Genomic DNA, 19,410 nt, shown 5'->3' with positions numbered 1-19,410 from the left:
CCGCTCCGCCCGGCCCCGCGGCATGCCGGGACAGCGAGTCACAGCGGCCGCCGGACGCGCACGGAGTGGGGCCGGTGGAACTACAACTCCCGACATGTTCCGCGCCGCACCCCGCGGTGGCTCATTTGAATGAGGGAAGGGGCCCGCGCGCCGCTGGCCCCGCGGCGGCGCCCCGGAGCATTGTGGGATGGTGGGGGAGCGAAGCGGGCCCCTGCGCCTGGGGAGTGACGGGGACGGGGCTGTCCCCCTTCGGGGAGAGAATTGTCCCCTTTGGGACAGGACCTTACCCCTTTGGGACAGCGTTCTACCCCTTTGGAACAGGATTGTCCCTCTCTGGGACAGGATTGTACCCTCTGGGCCAGAGCAGGACCTGGGTGGGGATGTGGGTGGTCCCAGCCGCAGCACTGCAGGTCCCGGAGTTAATTTTAGTCTCCTCATAAGGGCTACACAGTGACGATTTTTAAGGAAATTACTCCTCTTGGTTGCAGTGCAGTCAGCAAAGAAGGTGTGGGGTGGTAGGAAAACGCCTTCAAATAAATATTTGTGAAGATGTAAGTGGTCTAAAAAGCGTGGTTTGGGTCCCCTGGAGCCTTCCCATATTCCCTGAAGCAGCAGCAGCAGAGGGGACTCATAAGGGTACAGGAATTGCAGGATTTAGGATTATATGCTTAAATAGGCTGTGGACAGAGTTACATTCCTTAATTTCTTGTGTGACTGGAAAGCTGAATGGTAGATGGTCTTGTACTGCAGTGGTGAATATGGAATATGGGCTACTTAATGAATACATGGCTTGTTAATGCTTGAGCTCTACAGCTTGGGGATGCTGGCCAAGAATGCATCATCTTAAATAAAATTATTAACCCTCTAGGCCAAAAGATATATTATTACATAAAAACTTTCAAAAAAAAAAAAAAAAAAAAAGGGAGTCACTATTAATCTTCAGAGGAATTGTTATGAACTTTGTTATGAACTTAAGGTTTTCCCTGAGACTCATAAAAGCCATTTAGAATAAACATTCTTCAAGTCCCTTTCTAGGACTGACATTTTATAATACACAGAAATGTAACAACCAGAAATAGAGCTGGTAGAAGAAAAATATTGCAAGGTCACAAGCTAGATTAGAATACAAAAAGATGGGGGGTTGAAAGAGAAGAAAAATGTTTGCACTGAGCAGCAGCAAAGGGTTTTTTGCTAGCATGGTAAGGTGCCTTCCTACAGAATTAACCTCTTAATTCCCTGAGGTATGGTTGCTCACTTCTTTCATTTAACAGGAAATGGGAGAAAGTGTGCATGAGGAAAAGTGCCTGCCTTTATCAGAGTTTATCTACAAGGATCCCTGAGTGCAGCTCCTGGCCCTGCACAGCACAGCCCCAGCACTCACACCAAGAGCACTGCCCAAACTCTTCTCAGCTCTGGCAGCCTTGGTGCTGTGACCTTTGCTGGTTCTTTCACTGACCTAAACCCCTCAGTAGTAACATATCACTCAAAACCATTCCAGGAGCCCCAAACCCACCACATTCTTTGTCACTTCCCACCACCCCAATCACAGAAACTCTCCACAAACGCTCAGTTTCTGTTTCCCCTGGCCTGCACTAAAGGTTAGGTTGTAGTGCCCCAGGTTCCAGTCCCATCCATGGGGTAGAGGGAACATTGGCCACGTGGGCCTACAGACCTGTTTAAATAAGGGGCCACAGGCTTCTTTCCTCTAACTCCCCTAATCCTTCAAAAATCCTTCATCAGAATCTCCCCAGATATGCCCATATCAGTCCCTTGGATCCACATCTGCTATCACCATCCAGAAATGGATAATCTTACTGCTTGGGGAGTTTTTTGTTGTTGTTTTTGGGTTTGGGTTTTGTGGGTGATTTTCTTTGTTTGGTTGGTTTTTTGTGTGTTTTTTTAAATTTTGTTTTTGATATTTTTTTGTCTGGTTTTTGAGGGGCTTTTTGTTGGTTTTTTATTTGTTTGGGGAGTTTTTTGTTTGGTTGGTTTGGGTTTTTTTTTGTTTTGACAGCCTTATTTCAATCCTTCATTCCAATAAACATACTTGCTCTCCTTCCCCGTTGTTTCTTCTAAGACATCTGTCTCCAGCTGTTTCTCTGTTTCCAGTCTCCTGGAGCAGTCACACTGTGCCTGTGCTGTACCAGTGGCGCTCCCAAGGTGGCACACATGCTCTTTGCCACGGGGCCCTGCTGTGTCTCTCTGCCACCTCCTCCAGCTCCAACCCCTTCTCCTCCACCCACTCCATCCCTGAAGGGGAAGGGGCACAGCCCTGACTCCCCAGAACCCTCTCTATTGACACTCTGTTGACTATGCCAAATAAAATGTTGTGTAATCCTATAAAAACAAGGCAAGTAATATATCCAAAGGGAATTTATTTACAAGGCAGCTGGCAGAAGAGCTTTTATTTGCTCAGAGTGGCTCTTTCTGGCAGAGGGCCCCTCCTGTTAGCAGCAGGGCTGTGCTCACCTCAGGCTGTGCTGGGGCCAATGAGCCCTCAGGAGGACACACTGCACCCAGGGCTGGAGGCTCAAGCTTTTGGGCACAAGGAAGTCAGGAGCTGATGTGATCTGATGTTTTCTCCTAGATGAGGACCTGTGTTCTCAGCCTGCCTGTCCCCTGGGCCATCCCCATCAAACCTTCTTTGATGCATTCCCTCCCTCCTCTCCCGTGCCCTGCAGGGTTCCCTTGGCAAGGAGCAAGCCCTGAAAGGCTCCTGCCACCCTTCCCCCGTGTCACTTGAGCTCCTTGCATGCCCCAGCAGCTTCCTGGTGCCTCTGAGTGCAGATCCAACTAAGATCCAGTCATATCTGGAGGTAAAATCCTGAAGGAGCTCCATAGGTACTGGGCTCAAGTCAAGCTGCTCTTTTGGCACCCTCACCGAATGTCACCTCAAACAAAAAGGAAAAGGGCAGGGAAAGGCTACCTTGTGGTGGGATGTCCATGCTTTGTTGGGTCTGGACAATCTCGGGCAGATTTAGCTTCTTAGCTCTGGCCAGCCTCTGCTTGATGGTGAGAGACATCTTCTGGAAGGCAGAGGGAATCAGCTGAAAGGTAAAAAGCCACCAAGAGCTCAGAAATGCACTTGTTCATAGAGGCTTTTCTTGTTCACTTGCTACTGATGAATAATTTGTGATCACAGCCACTAGGACAGTTCTGGAAGCCCTGGAAGTTACCTGCTGAAATATTTAACATCAGTAAATTAATGATATAGAGCAGAATGCACATGCTGTAGCCACGTGGCTCTGCCCCATTAGCTTCTGTGTGATTTGATGTGACATGTTTGGGGATTTCTGCTCTTTGGGCATTTGTTTCCTCTTTAGTTTCACTGGATTGAGCTGGTGACCTTTGCAGAGAGTGGGAGGAGTTATCAGAACTCCCCTAACCCCAGCCTTGCCCAGCACTCACAGCCCCCAGTGTGGAGATGTCACTGCTGGGTGAGTCCAGGGAGGCAGGAAAGCAGCTCTGTGCCAAGGCTGGAGTGCACAGCAATGGCTCCAAGCTTCAGGGCTCTCTCTTTAATTAGCATTTGTTTTCTCTGTCTGCCCTCACAGACCCCTCCCCAGAAGAACACGGAGCTCTCCTGACAGAGCCCCAGCACCAGAACATCTCCAGTCACTGAGCTGCAGTCAGCAAAAGGATGTTTGTGGGTGGGGAGGAGGAATTGCCCTGACCCCATTGCTGGGCTGGATCTGTGCTCCCACAGGAGACGGGACACAGGAGCTGGTTTGGAACCTGTTCTAGCTGGGACCAGCCCTGTCTCTCAGAGCTCCAGGCAGAGTTTGACCTGCCCTGCACATGCCAGGTGCCCAAGGCAGGCTGGTGGGAGCAGCACAGGTGAGTGTCCAGCCTGGCAGAAGGAATTAGTGCCACACAAAGGGGATGGAGAGCAGCACACCCTCATGCCTTCAGCTGGACATTGGTTTAACTTGGCTCGGGGAGGGGATCTGCAGCCTCACAGAGCTGTTGGACAACATGTGGGGCAAAGAGAGGAGGGACACGACAGGAGTTTCCAGCCTTGACACAGCTCGGGCCCAGGCACAGTGGGTACTCACAGGTTTCTCTGCCTCTCTGACGAATTTTCGATTACGATGTTCCACAACTCTGCCCTGGGATCCAGAAGCCATTGTGGAGAATGTCTGGCCTGGATCATTTGTGCCACTGGCTGTGTCTTGGCTCACCTGGAAGGAGCAACAATGGAACTCTGAAATTCCAGAATTCCATTCAGGCAGACCCAAGGGATACACTAGCGTCTCCAGCCTGTGGCATCCTTCAGAAGTGAAGAACGTGAGGCCACCCCACCCTGATTTATCATTAGACCCTATTTTAGTGGCTGAGTTAAGATTCATAGAAGTAAATCCCCAGAACAAACAGAACCTGAAACAAAACAGCCTTTTGCTGTGGGTGCAGTCCCACAACCCCAAAGACTTGTCAGAGCCTAGTGGCACTTCACATCTCCCACCTTTTCCATTACTTTTGTAACCCCATTTTCTGACGTTATTAACCAAATCTCCGTTAATATCCAAACTGTCCTTTATCACTTAACACTTTTCTTGGTGGGAAGAGAAGGAAAGCGAATGTCACTCGGCTGCTGGGCTGGGTTTGTCACCGGGGGAGCAGGACCAGCCGCATGATGACATTGTCCCCTGCAGGAGCGGCTCCTCCAGCCCAGGGAGCTCCGCGGAGCCTTCCCGGGGCAGAGCCGGTGCGCGCTCCTCGGGGCCCGCGGGAGCCTTTCCAGGGCAGAGAGGACAAAGGACGGGTGTCCCTTCCTCGCAGCCTGTCACGTTAGGGCAGGGGGCAGAGCAGGAGCTGACCGAGGGCCAGGCGTGGCTGCGTTTGTTCCTTGTCAGCCATCCGGTGGGTGCCCAGGGGAAGCAGAGCATCCTTTGCCGATGGTTTTTCCTCCCGGCGGATGGCGGGGGCTGCCGGCAGCTCTCCCAGAGAGAGCCCCTGCTCCTGTCACAGCTCAGAGGAGCCTCAGGGCTCCTGCCCCTTGCAGTGGCCTTGGTCCCCAAATTGCGCCCCACTGGGCTGCAGTTCTCAGGAGTCACGGGCTGGGGGTGGACAGGGAGGATGCTCGCACCAGGGAGGACTCTGGGCTCCAGGTCAGTGAGAAATGACACAGGCACTATCTGCAGACGGTTCATCTTGTTTTGGCACACAGTTATGAACAGGACTGCCTTTGCTCATAGCCCTGGTTCAACATCAGTGCTGTCCTAGGGAGAGAAATCGTTCCCCAATTAACACCTTGAATCCCAGACATACCTCACCTCTGCTTTCTTGAGTCCTTCCCTGCTGCCTCCTTGGCTGGATATGAGACATTCCTGCCTGGAGCAGGAATCACTTCCACCCTTATCCACAGCACCTTCTTTTTAAACTATCCCCAGTCAACAACAAAATGCTAATGTCCAGCACCTGTTGCTCTTTTAGGCAGGACAGCTGCATTGACCCTAAAAACACACCCACAGTCACGACAGCAGGTCAGGAGCCTGAGAATCTCATGCATCAGGCAGTGAGACAGGCATGATGCTGTCGTGGTTCCAGAAAGAAAACTTGGCTGAGGCAAAAGCACGCTGCCCTGGAAACAGGCTGGCTGCTCATGTAAATGCACTGCTGAGGGAGCAGCCCCCCAGTGGGGTCACAGCTGAAACCCACGGGAGTGTGGAGGCTCTGGGCAGAGCCAGAGGGGGAGGATACACCCTGTTCTAACAACGTGGGGTGCAGAAAAGCTGGGGTGGGAGGGGAAGGGGTCCTGTGACTCCCTGGTCTCTTAGCTCAGCCAGCAAGGGTTGAAAAGGGTTAAAATCCTGGGCAGGAAAATGTTTGCCTGGGCTTGTTTTTCACCCAGCCCGAGTGTCGAGTGTCCGTTTATTGTGCTGGACCACGGAAAGGCTTCCTGGCTTTCCTGGCTGCTGGGAGCCGTGCAGGCTCCGGGGCTGTCGGCTGCTGCCCCTGTGTCACCCCGGAACGAGTGGGGTGACAGCTCCGCTCTGGAAGGCTGTGACATCCCATCCTGCTGGGAGGGAAGGGCTCAGCTCAGCCCAGGGGCTGCCCCAGCACAGTCACCTCTGTCAGGTCACAGCCCTGCACGTGGCAGCCCCCTTGTTTTTGGGGCTGGCCCACAGATCCCAGCAGCCCCCATGGAGACGCTGCTGGGGAGCAGCCCCAGGGCTCCACTGCAGAGAAGTTTTGGGGTCTCTCCTTCACCCACCATCATGGCTTAATGTCAAACAGCTCCCACAGCCTTTCTTGGAAGGCTCTCAGACATCTCCTGGCCAGAGGAGGCGGGGAGAGGTGAGCCTTTCCGGGAACAGAGCTGATTCTGGTAAGCTCCTTTCTTCGAGACTGCCAGCGTGTGGAGACACGTTGGATGGAGAAGTGGGAAGAGGGGATGCGGGGAGGTGCTGATTGTGCTGCATGCATGCCACCATTGGCATGGGGCCCAGGGGCTGGCTTTGTGGCAGATGGGGACTCACAGCACCCCAGGCAAAGGGCTGGGGCAGGACCTGTCTGTTCCTGCCGGGAAAACCCTTCCAGGACACGAGGATGCCTTGCACAGGCACTGGCTGCTCCTGCAGACATGGGAGGGAGGAAGAGGGGGAGTAAGCTGCAAATAGGGGGCTGGTGCAAATAGGGACATGCCTCATCCTCTCCCACAGCCCAGGCAGCAGGCACTGGCCTGGCCTCAGGCTCTGGCAGAGGTGAAACAGCAGAACCGTGACACTTTGCTGCTCCCCACCTTCTGTCCAATCCACAGAGGCTCCAGAAGAATCTTTTTCCAGGAAGCAAAGGAGGGGAGAGCCCCCTTCATCACCCTGGCACAGCCACCCCTGCGCCAAGGGAGAGCCTGGCAGCAGCTCCAGCAGCAGCCGTGGTCTCCTGTGGCACATGGAGATTTCTGTCTTGCCCTCCTGACCACTCTCACCACTGCTCCCTGCAGGGCATGGCAGGAGACTGTCCTTCCATGGATCATGGAATCACAGGACAGTTTGGGTTGGAAGAGATCTTTAAGTGCCATCTGGTCCAACAGCCCCTGCCATGGGCAGAGACACCTTCCACTATCCCAGGCTGATCAGAGCCCCATCACACCTGGCGCTGAAGAATTCCAGGGATGGGCCAGCCACAGCTTCTCTGAGTAATCTGTGCCAGGGCCTTGCCACACATGTAGGGAAGAATTTATTCCACATATCCAATCTAACCCTGGTTTCTGTCAGTTTGAAGCCGTCTTGTCCTCTCATTCCATGCCTTGTCCAAATTTCCTCTCCAGCTCTCTTGTAGTCCCATTAGTACTGGAAAGGCTCTAAAGTGTTCCTGGAACCTTCTCCAGGCTCAACAACCCCACTGTCTCAGCCTGTCTCCACAGCAGAAGTGCTCCAGCCCTCAGAGCATCTTGGTGGTGTCTGGACATGCTCCAGCAGCTCCACATTCCTCCTGGGGCCCCAGAGCTGGGGGACAGATCCTCTGTCTGTCCTCCATCGTGCCAGCTTTGTGGAACTGTTCCCTTCAGGCCCTGCAGCTACACAGAAGGGCTGGGACATCAGGATGTCTCCCCAGCTCTGCAGGGACTTGGGCAGGAGCCAAGGGCTTGATGAGTTCAGGGGAGCCTGCTCTGGTACTGCCCCTTTGTGCTCCTTCTCCTCAGCTGAAATCTGCCCAGGTTTCACCTCTGCCATGCAGGAACCTTTCCCAGGAGCTCCCCATCCCCTTTCCTAGGCAGGAGCTTGCCCCCATGGCTGCCTTGCTCTGTGGGAGGCAAGTGACCCTTCCCTGTTTAGAAAGAGCATAACCATGGTGTGCACTGAAGAGCTCCGTGTTTGTTTCTTTAGACGCAATATTTTCAAACAACTTGAATCTTGTTTGTTGCAGCAGACACGGCAGCCCTTGGCAGCCTCCATGGGACAGGCACAGGATGAGTTTTCCTCAGTCCAGGCTGCTCCAGCTGCCAAGGAGAGGCAGCAATTCCCACTGCAGGTGTGCACCTTGCCCTGCAGTGTCCCACTGGGATCAGCCAGCAGTTTGCAGCTCGGGTGTGATGCTGCCAGGGAAGAGCTGCATCCCACAACCTGGCTGCCTTGGGATGCTGACTGGGAGCTGTGGAAAACACAGAGCATCAGCACTTTGCACTGTGTGCTGGGCTTCAAATTGGTTCTCATTTATGGAGAAGGAGGAAGCCATTGTGTTCAGAGAAGTGAAAGCCAGTGTGATGTTCTCTACTACTTTTGAAAACACTTTCTACGTAAAGCAGTTCCCTTAAAACACAACCCCCAGAATGGTCAGTACTTCCAAAATTGGAGTTTTCCGTCCCCTGTGGAGACACTGGCTGCAGACAGATCCAGACATCTGCTTTTCATTTCCTGCTTCGTTCTTAAATGTGAGAAAATACGAAATCATGTGGTGCCTTTCTTGATCCCCTGCCATTTATTTCTCTCCCTTATTACAGTAATGGCTCAAGAGCCCTACATGAACCACAGAGGCTTCTCCAAAGGGCATCTCCAAAGCAAGAGGCCCCATTTGGCTCTAAGGAATCTTCTCCTGAGTTTGGCAAGGATGTCCTTGGCCAGGAGAGAGGGGCTGGTGGGTTGGTTTGTGTCAGAGCAGTGGCTGAGCTGCCAACACCGCTGAGGAGAGGTGGGTTAGTGTGAGCATGAGCTGCCACGAGCAGCTGGGAGCTTTGTCAGGGGAGAGAGAATCCCATCCTATGTCCAGAGCTGAAGTCGAGTGTCAGTGTGTCTCCCTTGCAGCACCAACCCTGGCTGGGCTGTCCCAAAACTTAAATGTTCCTGCTGCCTCCATCCAGCAAGCCCTGGGATGGAGGACAATGCTTGGGCAGACAAGGATGCTGTCAGTACCTGCTCCCAGGCCCTGCTCTAGTGTCGCCAACTCCTGAGCCTGGGGACCTCCTGAACATGCTTCCCATGGAGTGTAAATTCCCATGAAGTGGAAAATCAACATTCTCTTCTGATCCACTCTGGCATCTTTCTTTCACAGGCTCCTAGCTCTCACTTACTTTCCCTTTTAATTCTCAGTCTTGACCTTATTTCAAGGAATACAAATCTACTGTAACAAACAATTCTTTCACAAGGAATCAAACAGCAAACACTTCCAGGAGGGAAACTCCCTGTAGGAGGTGGGGAGGTGTTCTGGGGCCATTTCCTGCTTGTTTAGGACACCACCCACATTCTCTTTATATGTTGTTTTGCATATAAATCTTTGCAGGTTCAAGGTGCTTTTGCCTTCACGAGCAATTCCTGAGGCATTAGTCACAGATTCCCTCCACTTGTGGGGACCTTGACCCTGTGCACAGCTCAAGTTGGTTGTGAACAGCTCTGGTGGGTGGGGAATGCTGGAACTGCTTTCAGGTCTCTCCTGGGTAAGATAGGATCTGGCACTTTGACCTGTGCTATATGTGGTTTGGAACAATAAAGGAGTTCCTGGCTAAGGGCTGCAGCAATCAAAGGTTAGGGAATGACATCAGATCAGGCTTCTGAGTGTGCCTGGTGCCTGTCACCAATGTCCCCAGCAGACCTTGTTCTCCTTTTGTTCTGCACCAAACCCAGTGTTTAGGTAGCAGAGCATCTGTCCTGCTACAAAGATGACTTTAGAGCAGAGCAGGGGCTGGAGGCAGCGAGCCCAGCCTCCAGCATGGACACTGAACTCTCTGGTGTGACATCCTTTGGTGGGTGCTGAGGGCACACCTGGGGCAGTGCTGGAAGGCCCAGAGCTTGCAGGAACCCCTGGTGGTGCCAGTGTGCACTGTGTGTCCCTCTGCCCACACTCCATGGCAGGAGCACGGGTGAATGTTTGTGGATGCTTTCCCTTGTCCATGTTTCTTACTGCAGTTACATACAGGGGGAAACACCAACCCTCTTCCTGTCATCTACTGCTTTTCTTTGGGGTGCAAAGGGTTGCCTCAAGAAATCTCCCAAAAAGGAAATGAGAGCAGGCTGGGATAAGCTGGCCCTGGTTCCCAGTTACTCGGTTTTTCTGCTCTTGGTTTCCCCAAAGGCTGGGAAGTCCCTGGCTGGCAGGGTTGCACACTCCATCACTTGGATGCTGTAATTCTTCTGGGATTGCTCATGTAGGAGCTCACCTGCCTGCCTGCACTCATCACAATTTCATCTACAGGTCCAGATCTGCACTGAAATACAATCTGCTAATCCTGGAAACTAAAATTTTCCTTCAGTAAAACAAACCAAATTGAGAAAGCAAGTGCCCAGACAATTCCTACTGTAACTAAACCTAAAATCTGTTGAATCAGAAGAGAAGTCCTGAGATCCTTCACCGTCATGTGGGAATCCATAAAATCAGAGTGTTTTGGGAAAGCTGCCTCAGAGACAGCAGAACTGTGATTAGAGTTAAGGGGCCTGCCTTTTGCAGCTTTCCCAAAGCCCTCTGATTTTAAGGATTCCCACATGTCTGTGGTTTACCACTAGTTGTATCAGAAATATCTCCTGGAATACATCAGATCCTCTGACTTTAAGTTCCTCAATGCTGCAAGGGTCTGGTGTGGAGGAGCAGATGTGGGATGGGATGGGATGGGATGGGATGGGATGGGATGGGATGGGATGGGATGGGATGGGATGGGGTGGGATGGGAAGTGGGTTGGCAGTGATGGTGCCAATTTTCTGCCAGCTGCAGCCCAGGTTTGTCACTGCTCACTGGAGTTCCCTGCTCCCACTGGAAGCAGTTGCTGTGCCTCTGTGTCCTGCTTTTGGTGGGAAATACAGGGCTTGGTGGTGGCTCAGGCCCTCGCTGCTACCAGCCCTTGGTGGCTCGTGGTGTCCCACAAAGCCACACTGAGGCTGCAGCTGCCCTCCACACTCCGGCTGTGGAATTTCCTGTGCAGATGTCACCTCCAAATCCTGCTGAGCTCACAGGGTGCAAATGGAGATGTCCAAAAGTGGCCTAGAGGAGTCTTCTGCCAGGTAAAAGACCTCCAGCCCAACCTGCAGAGGAACAGCAGCTGCCAGAGAGCAGTTTGTGCCTTAAAACAACAACACCTATGGCAGGTTATGTCTTTGGCAAACAAAGCACTCCCACTTGTCAGAGCCCTTCCTCAGTTTTACCTATCTCTGGCAGCAAACCCTTTGCAGAAAAGGCAGGTCCTGTTCCTTCAGGGGGGATGTGAGCACATGTAGGCTGTGCCATCACTTCCAGCAGCGGAGGTGCCCAATGGCTTCAGGCAGTGCCGTTTCCTGGGACAAAAGTTTGCTGAGGACCTTGAGAAAACACCATTTGGGGAAGGACCAGAAAACATTCCAACAAACTGAGCATGTTCTGTTCTTGCGAGAGCAAACAGATTATTTCAAGCCTTAAATTTTATTTCATTTCCTTGAAATGGCCTTTTTCTTCTAATACAATAAAACAAAAACTGAAGCTGCAGGCTGGGATTTTCACCAAATGCAATATATGGACACCAGGGGGTTTTCGCTTTTGAAAAATAAAATCCCAACTGGAATTTCCCACTGCACAGAGATGCCAGATTTCCACCAGCCTAAGAAAACTTCAGCCTAGAAGATTTAGTTTCCAAGGCAGTCACAGACCCAGTCTGGAGCTTATCTTCATCTTTCAGTTGAGGGAATTGTTAGGGGAAAACTGTTCTGTCTCCTGGGACCGGAGATGAAAGAGAAAGGAAAGGTGCAGGATGTGGCTGCAGTGCTGGTACATCCGCTCCTGACCTGCCGCTGGGGCTGCCACTGGGAAGCCCTGACACAGCCTGGTCCCTGCAGAGCTGGGGCTCTCCTGCTCCTTCCTGGGGCTCTCCTGCTCCCAGCAGCAGCAAGACCCCGATGTCTGAGCCCCCGTGTTCATGGAAAATCAGGCTGTCCTAGCGAGCACACACTGCAGACAGCACGGCCAGGGCACAGCAGCTGCCTGCAGAGCCACCGGGTCCCTGCTCATCCCTCTCCTTGTCTTTGGGGATGCTCCTTAGAGGCAGCCTGGCCTGAGACCAAAGTGCAGCTGATGAACTCACGATCCTGATTAGCAAATTCCGTCTCTTTTGGCCTAATCACTGCTGTTGTAAGATGGCTGCCAAAAAGGAAAGGAATAACTGCTTTGGCATTTTGGGTAATTAATGAGCTTACTGAGCAGCGGGGAGCTGCAGTTGGAGGTGGGAAGCGCTTTCCCAGCCTAAGGACAGTGATGCTTCGGCGGGAGAGGAGGAGGGAGCTGCCGACCTCTGCAAGTCTCTGCCTGAATAATTTGCCAAGCAGTCTGGGCTGCTGTGCGTGCGTTGGGAAAAGCTGGTGTGAGTACATCTGGGGAATTCCGGGAGCCATCCCACTGCCTCCGCTATTCCCTGCCCTCTCCCTGTTCCCTCCTCCTCCTGGCGTCACCCTTGGACACGTGAATAACAACTAAAGCTCTGTCTCGGGGCTTCACAATCCCGAATGAGCGGCAGCGTCTGTGTTGCTCCGGGGGATGCGATAAGCAGCCGGGAGAGGGAAATACAGCCGGGAATCCCTGCCTGCCTGCATTTCCTCCTGCCCACCACGGGAACATGAAGGCTGCCTGTCTCCAGATGCTGCTGTGGGCCCTGTACCTGGTGGTGACCCTGGCTGGAGGTGAGACACAGCTCCGCTCGTCCCCATCCTGCCCGGGGACAGCCGGGCTCGGGGGGATGGCCATGGGGCCGGGACGGGGGCGGTGGCCCTGGATGAGGCTGTAGGGACCTGTGCGGGAGGGATGCAGGGGATCCCAGGGCAGGATCAGGCTGGGTTTGGGAAGCGATGGGGGGGGAAGCCAATAAATGGCCGCAATCCCGGCAGCAGGGACATCCGAGAGCGCCGAGATGGCTTCTGTCACACGGGAGGGCAGATGGGGAGAGCGGCGGAGACGCTTCCCGATAACATCTGTTAGGAAAAAAAGCACGATGTGCTTCTCGTCCCCCTTTTTTCACGTGCCTGGGGACGTGGCAGGAAGGCTGCAGCCTCACCAAGGATGGGTGGGGGTCTGAGGAGACGACACCGTGTGCTGCAGGTGCCGGTGCTGCCGTCCCTGTGAGGCAAGGGGGTGTCACTGTCACTGCTGTCACACACTGCAGTGTGCGTGTGTCAGGGGAGCCGCTCTCCTGTTCGGACAGAGATCTCTGCGGGCTCCGGGCCGTGCCGGGCCGGCTCTGCCGGGGCCGGGCTCGCTGTCGTGGCTGTGGCACAGCTCAGAGCTCGCCACCCTTCAGCAGGGCGGTGCTGGGCTGTCCCGCAGGCTCCCAGCACCGCAGGCAAGGCTGGGCTGTGCCCGGAGCCAAGGGGTGATTATTCCCAAAGAGCCCCTGAGATCCGTGTCCTGCTGCCAGGACACGGGAGCAGTGATGGAGCTCCTCCCTCCGCACACCTCCGGGCAGGTTCTGCAGCGCTGGCCCGAGGAGGGTGGACAGCAGGGACACCAGGCAGGGACACCAGGAGCTCACCCTGCCCTGGGAACCCTGCCTGGCACTGCCTGACTCTGTTCACCCTTTCTCCCAAATGAGGACACAGGGCTGGCCCTGCTGGAGGCCTGGTGGAGCTCCCTGGAGGAGCTCCTTTGGGGGAACTGTGCTGAAAATTAAGTGCCAATGGCTCCTAAGAGCAGCAGTCCTGGGCGAAGAAACTCCCAAATCCCTTTGGCAAAGAGTCAGATGCAGCTCAGGGAAGCAGGGTGTGTGCCCCAGGAGGAGAGCTCCATGCTCCTGGGGCACCCCTCTGTCCTGGGAAGGCTTTCCAAGCTCCCCCACTCTGAGAGAAACCTACCAGGAGCTCAGCCACATGGAAACCGTTTGCATTGGTGCCAATAATTGTAAAATCAGTTCAGGGTTCTCAAAGGAACAGATTTGGTTCTCCAAGGAACAGGGACTGCTCCCCACCATGCAGGGGACCTTGTGGCCCTCTTGTCCCTGTGCCTGTTTTGTTGAACTGTGCTCTGAAAGTGGAGGCCACCAGCTGAATATCCTCTGGCTAATGAGAGTTGATTGGCAAGTCAGCTGCCCTGAATTCCCAGCAGGGAATTCTTGACCCTAAAATGCCACAGAATACATTATTGTGTGAAAAAAAGAGTTTTGCTTTAACTTGACTTGACTGAGAGTTGGAAATGGGATTCTGTAGAGGGGCCACAGGAGTGTTTGCTTGGGATTTCTTTGCAATCATTTCCCCAGTAACTTATTTAAATGATCCAGAGTGCTCTTGCATTGATGCTCATTCTTGTACCTGGTACCTGGATCATTCCTAACTGAAATGCATAAAATTCGCCACATTCCCTTGGGGATCAGGGGCAACATTTTGTAAGAGACAGCCTGATTGAAACCAGATGCCAGTTCCTTTCTTTACAGAGGCTCCAGATAAATCAGGGATTGTTTTTGTAAATCCTGCCCCCAGGGATGTCAGGAACATGTTGTCAGGATGTGTTGTGCAAGTGCCTGTTGTGGGAGGCTGGAGGTGGATGAATGGCCCCAGTGGTGTGACTGGCCTTGCCCCTTGAAGGGGTCAAGGGGGGTTTATTTTTACACTTTGCAAACTGAAAACTGTGTTTTCTGGTGGAGGTCAAAAAGATGTGTTTGGGAAGCTGGGCTGCTGAGATACCTGTGGGAGTGGAGCATCATTGCCAAAAGGTTCTTGCCCTGCACCCTTTCTCTGAGCCCAGGTGATGCTCAGAGACCGTGGGAGCAGAGAGGCAGGATGCCCACCTCGAGGGGAGGTCCCACAGAGATAAGACTGATAAGGAGAGAGCAGAGCACCCTGTCCACTGGTGAGGCTTGCAGCAGGTCTTTGGGGGATGAAGAAATGTATTTTCTGGGCATTGTGCTGAGACCAGTCCTCCTGGTAGCCAAAGGGGAAAGGACCTGCAGGTCCAGGGGCTTGCACATCCTACAGGACGAGCTGAAACGCTGTCCCAAAAGCCCACAGGCTTCACAGTGCTTTTTCCCCCCTCAGTTTTCTGGGTATCTTATTGCATGTGTGGGGGCTACAAGCAAATTTGGCTTTGTGGTCACCAGGATCTGTCTTCATCTCAGTTCAGCAGGGATTGGAAATTTTCCTGGCTTTGGACTCTTCCCTGGAAAAGGGAGACATTAAGCAGTGCTGGTTTATAGATAAAAGCCAACACTTAATGAATTGAAATTTTTATTTCAGGGCAACCCAAAGCACATGTGACGTGTCCAGGAAGCTGCAGAAATCCTTCAAAGAAGGTTATACCAGAGAGGCTGATCAAGAGGTTCTACGAGACTGACTCTAGATGCAAACAAAATGCCACCATGTAAGTGCTGCCCCACTTCCAAGTGGGATCAGGGATAAATGGGTGGGGAAAGGGACTGGGATGTATACCTGGAAGGACAGGGCAGAGGAAGGATGTGGGGAGAGCGCTCATGAGTTCCTCTGAAAGCAGATATTTTGTCTGAAGACAGATTCAGACTTGTGAGCTTGTCTGGAAATGAGAAAAGCTCCATTTCTTTTCTTTGGCATAATTGCTGTTTTGTGCTTATGCTGAAGTTCATGCACCATTGACACCATTTTATTGCAGCCCAGGGGGTGGCTCCAAAGTGAAGCTGCTGGGTTGACCTTGGGAAGTCTCACAACACCCAGTAAAAGTAAACCTGAGAGCTTTTCCTTAATGCTTATGTGTCCCAGGGCAGCTGGTGCCTGTGGAGCTTTCTGTGCCCAAGCAGGACAATGCTTCTGAAAGTGAAAAGCTTATTAGGGGAAAACCCTTCTCCCATGAGTCATGTTCAGCTGCTCATTCAGTCAGATATCAGAAGCACCTGCCTGCCTTTCCTGAAATGAATCATCCAAACAACACTTGGTCTTTGTATCTACACACCTTCCCCACAGCTCTGATCACCTGAACCAGTGTTTGCTTTATTCAATGAGTGATCCCTTTGTATTTTCAGATTTGTTACTGTGCAGGATAAGGAGATTTGTGTAGATTCAAATGCAGGCTGGGTGAAGAAGATCAAACACAAACTGGGCGGGAAAAGTGCCACAGGGATGCCACCACGTGATGTCACCTCAGCAGAAGAGCCCGGCAGCATTGAGAGACACGTTGGTCTTCCAGAACTGCCTCCATCTCCAGCCACTGCTCCAGCTGGTTTCTTCCAAGGGACTGGAACAACACTCAGGGAGAGAGAACATGCTCCTGCTGCCACCACAGAGGTGTCCAGCGAGCCCCCCCTGGGCAGGCAGGAGCTCCCCCAGCTCCCTGCAGGATCCATCCCAGTGACACAGGAGGAGGCTCTGCACCCTGGGGCCACTCCAGGAGCCAAGGGGGAGCCCTCAAATTCTCCTGTTACAGCAGGCCCGGGCTCCAGGCAGCCCAGACCATGCCCCACTGGTCAGCACACAGCTTCTCCTAACTCCAATTCAGACCTGATGGCTGCTGCCACAGCATCAATCCAACCTGCACTGGCTGCCAATGGACCCCTGGACCCCACAGGAGCCAGAGCCAGCACACCAGACACTGCTGCCAGCAGCTCTGGGTCAGATCTCCCCTCCATCTGGGACAGTATGAGGACCACAACAGTCGCAGAGACAGCACCACAGACTACTCCAGTGTCTACTCTGAGCTCCACCACTGCCACAGACAAGGCTGCTTCTGTCCATACCAACAGGCTTGTTGGTCCCTCTGCAGGGACAACACCATTTGATCATTCATTGCCTGTAGGGAAGCAAGAGCCCTCAGACACAGGAGTTTTTACTCACCAGGCACTGTCAAGCCAAGCCAGGGTGCAGATGATCACAGTCAGGCCAAACAATCTGCCCCTGCCCAGCTTCCTGTCAAAATCTCAAATGCACTTTGTCATCCCAGTTTCTGTGGTCTGTGGACTGATGGTTAGCAGTGTTGCCCTTGTATGGTTGTATCTGAAATTTGGAGTCAAACCAGAAGAAACATCAAGAGAAATGGTGCAGGGCTTGCTCTACCAGCAGGCAGGACATCAAGACAATGCCTATCCAATGGAAGTAATATGAATGCTTCATACATGGACATTTCTGTTTGAGTGTTGCTCCAGAAAAGCTCTTCATGCTGAACTGGTGACCAGTAGGAAGCAAGCCTGGGAATAAAAATCACAGAGAAAACTGGTTTTTTGATAGAGCAGAATGCCCAATAATACATCTACTTCATCGTTGACCAATCACAGTGTTCTGGACATAAGGGAGACACTTCTTTTCTACTGGCACTGTTCTGTACAAAGGCTGTGGCTGCTCTCTTGCTGTTGCTGGCTCTTTGCCAGCTGATGTGATTTCCCAAGTCACTCTTGGGAATTTTCTGTGGTTCATCGTGGCCCAGGCAAGAAGCCACTCACCCACCCACACTGCTGGACTTGGGCTCAGCCACCTTGAGCAATCTTAGCACCAAACCCACACAATTTGCACTTAAAGTCTCTGCTGCTTCTTTCTTTGCACTTCAGGTCTCTGCTCTGCCTGACCAAGACTGAGCTGGTGCCAGCTGGGTGCTGGCTCTCCCTGGGCTGATGGAATTTACTCTCATCATTTTCTCTTGCTGGAGGCACGAGGGACAGCCCAGCTTTTCAGAAACAGTTGACCAACACTGCATCTGATCAGGGGAATGAAGGTCAGTGCTACAGATTTTCTATTCAGAGAAGCTGGCAATCCACAGTCTGTCTCCTCCTTGAAATCAAGCCCTTCCTTTTAGCAGCTCTGGATATTTCTTCTTGCAGATGAATTTTGAGAGCTGGTTCTTGGCAAATCAATGCAATAAATCCCTTCTGCCAGCTGATGCACCTTGTGCCCAGCTGCATCCATCACCAGGGCAGGAAAATGCTGATGAATCTTCACAAATGGGAGAAATCAAGAAGCCACCCAATAATTTTGCTATTCCTGTGTTATCATTGGAACATTTTTGCTCTTCTCTGCAAGCACAAAACCCAGGAAATGTGGAGCTAAAGGCAATTCTGGATGTAGTCGTGAAAAAATTACCACAGCAGACATTCTTTTGATCCCATTTTCTCTCTAGAAATAAGCACATTTGCAGATCCACAAAAAAAAAAAAAAAAAAAAAAAGGCACAAAATGCCTGTTCATGGTCCTATACTGCAGCCACATTTCAGTTTTTCCATTTTGGATAGCACTGATCACCAGGCTATGAAAGCACTGTTACAGAACCAGGCTTTTTTAAACCCCAAAGTGATTTTAACATATCCTGACAGTGCTGTACATAAGTCTTATGTTTTATCTGTGGTCAAGTCTTGAAAGCCCTTATTAAACTTTGACTCCAGGATAATTCTGCTGGAGTGTGCAAAGGCCTTCATGACGTGATGCTTTGTAAGTGGATACATATCAAGGGTCAGATCCCAACCAGCCTCAGGGGATCAGATCCCTAACTACAAATATGCATGCAGAAAGTAAAAGCAAGATCAGCAAGAAAAAAGCAAGAAAATGATAAGCAAGATGATCAAAAATGATGGGCCAGCTGTAAAGCAGAGCTTGAGGAATGAGGCCTGTTACATCTGTCAGATTGCACCTTCAGGACATCCCTGCAGGCCTGCAGGGGGAGAGGACACACCACAGCTGTGCTTGCTCTCTGCCATCACACATCCCTCACTTCTGCAGTTTGTTCTGCATTTTGAGGGATTCCTCTCCTTTGCAAGCACAGGATGCAATCAGATCTATTACAATGATTAATTTGGAGTGAAATCCTTCCTTGTGCAGCAGCTCAGCTGTGGAACTTGGATTGGGGTTGATTTTCCTGGAGGGTAAATCTGGCCCTGCCAGTGCCACCTCCCCCTGCACCCACCTGTGCACAGCTGGAACTCGTGAGGTGATGTACTGTGGCATTATTTTTATATGAAACACTAGAAATGTTATTTTTGTAAAAAAGGTTTTATAGCTTTTTGAATGTATGTAATGTCCTGTCTGAGCTGCTTGGAGTCGAGACCTTTGTGGCAGCCCTGGGAAACACTGTGCCTTGTCTGTTCTGTTGCTGGCCTGAGATGGTTTGTGCATGTCCCTGGGGGCTGGATCAGTGCCCAGGCCCTCCAGCAAGCAGGGTGGACACTTGTGTGCTGCAGGTGAAGGGCTGGGGGATGGATGTGCACCAGGAGACCACTTGGAGCCCCCCAGTCCTTGGCAGGACCCTGCTCCCAGCTCCACCACCAGCTCCCAGCTGCTGTGATCCCTCAGCAGGAGCAGCTGCTCCTCATGGCTGGCCCTGTCCTTGTGCACTCCCTGCCCCTCTCCTGTCCCTTGGCTGCCTGCAGGCAGGGTGCTGGCACCCTCACAGGGGACAGGGGGACACTGCTGCCCCTCTCTGCAGTCTGGGAGGGAGGGAGGGAGGATGGAGCCTGTGGGTGTCACCCATTTCTGGGGGTTAAACACCACTTGCTGTGGAGCACAGTGACTGTTACAAGCTGCAGTTTGTTTGTATATTGAGTGTGTGCATGAGATATGAGCTGTACATTTTTATAGAAATAAAAGTAATAAAG

General features: G+C 52.3%; 1 protein-coding gene across 1 annotated transcript; it reads left to right on the top strand.

Moving 5' to 3' along the window:
- Positions 1 to 12,346: 12,346 nt before the first annotated feature.
- Positions 12,347 to 19,395, top strand: LOC128951124 (mucin-5AC-like). Its single transcript, XM_054296340.1, has 3 exons — positions 12,347 to 12,569; positions 15,108 to 15,231; positions 15,863 to 19,395. Exons 1-3 carry the CDS (start codon positions 12,506 to 12,508, stop codon positions 16,935 to 16,937), a joined length of 1,263 nt encoding a protein of 420 aa, XP_054152315.1. The 5' UTR covers positions 12,347 to 12,505; the 3' UTR covers positions 16,938 to 19,395.
- The last annotated feature ends 15 nt before the right edge of the window (positions 19,396 to 19,410 follow it).

The sequence above is a fragment of the Melozone crissalis genome, unplaced genomic scaffold (genome assembly GCF_028551555.1).
Source record: "Melozone crissalis strain CALT ecotype California unplaced genomic scaffold, PUWL_Pcris_2 ptg000007l_1, whole genome shotgun sequence".
In the NCBI taxonomy this organism is placed as follows: Eukaryota; Metazoa; Chordata; class Aves; order Passeriformes; family Passerellidae; genus Melozone; species Melozone crissalis.
Note: the sequence above shows the minus strand (reverse complement) of the source record. Positions and strands in the feature narration are given on the sequence as shown.

What these genes read in the sequence shown, in the direction of transcription:
- LOC128951124 (XM_054296340.1), top strand. Translation starts at nt 12,506, where the DNA reads ATGAAGGCTGCCTGTCTCCAGATGCTGCTGTGGGCCCTGTACCTGGTG. An exon ending in GGTGGTGACCCTGGCTGGAG is followed by an intron (nt 12,570 to 15,107) that starts GTGAGACACAGC and finishes TTTTTATTTCAG; the next exon opens with GGCAACCCAAAGCACATGTG. An exon ending in TGCAAACAAAATGCCACCAT is followed by an intron (nt 15,232 to 15,862) that starts GTAAGTGCTGCC and finishes TTGTATTTTCAG; the next exon opens with ATTTGTTACTGTGCAGGATA.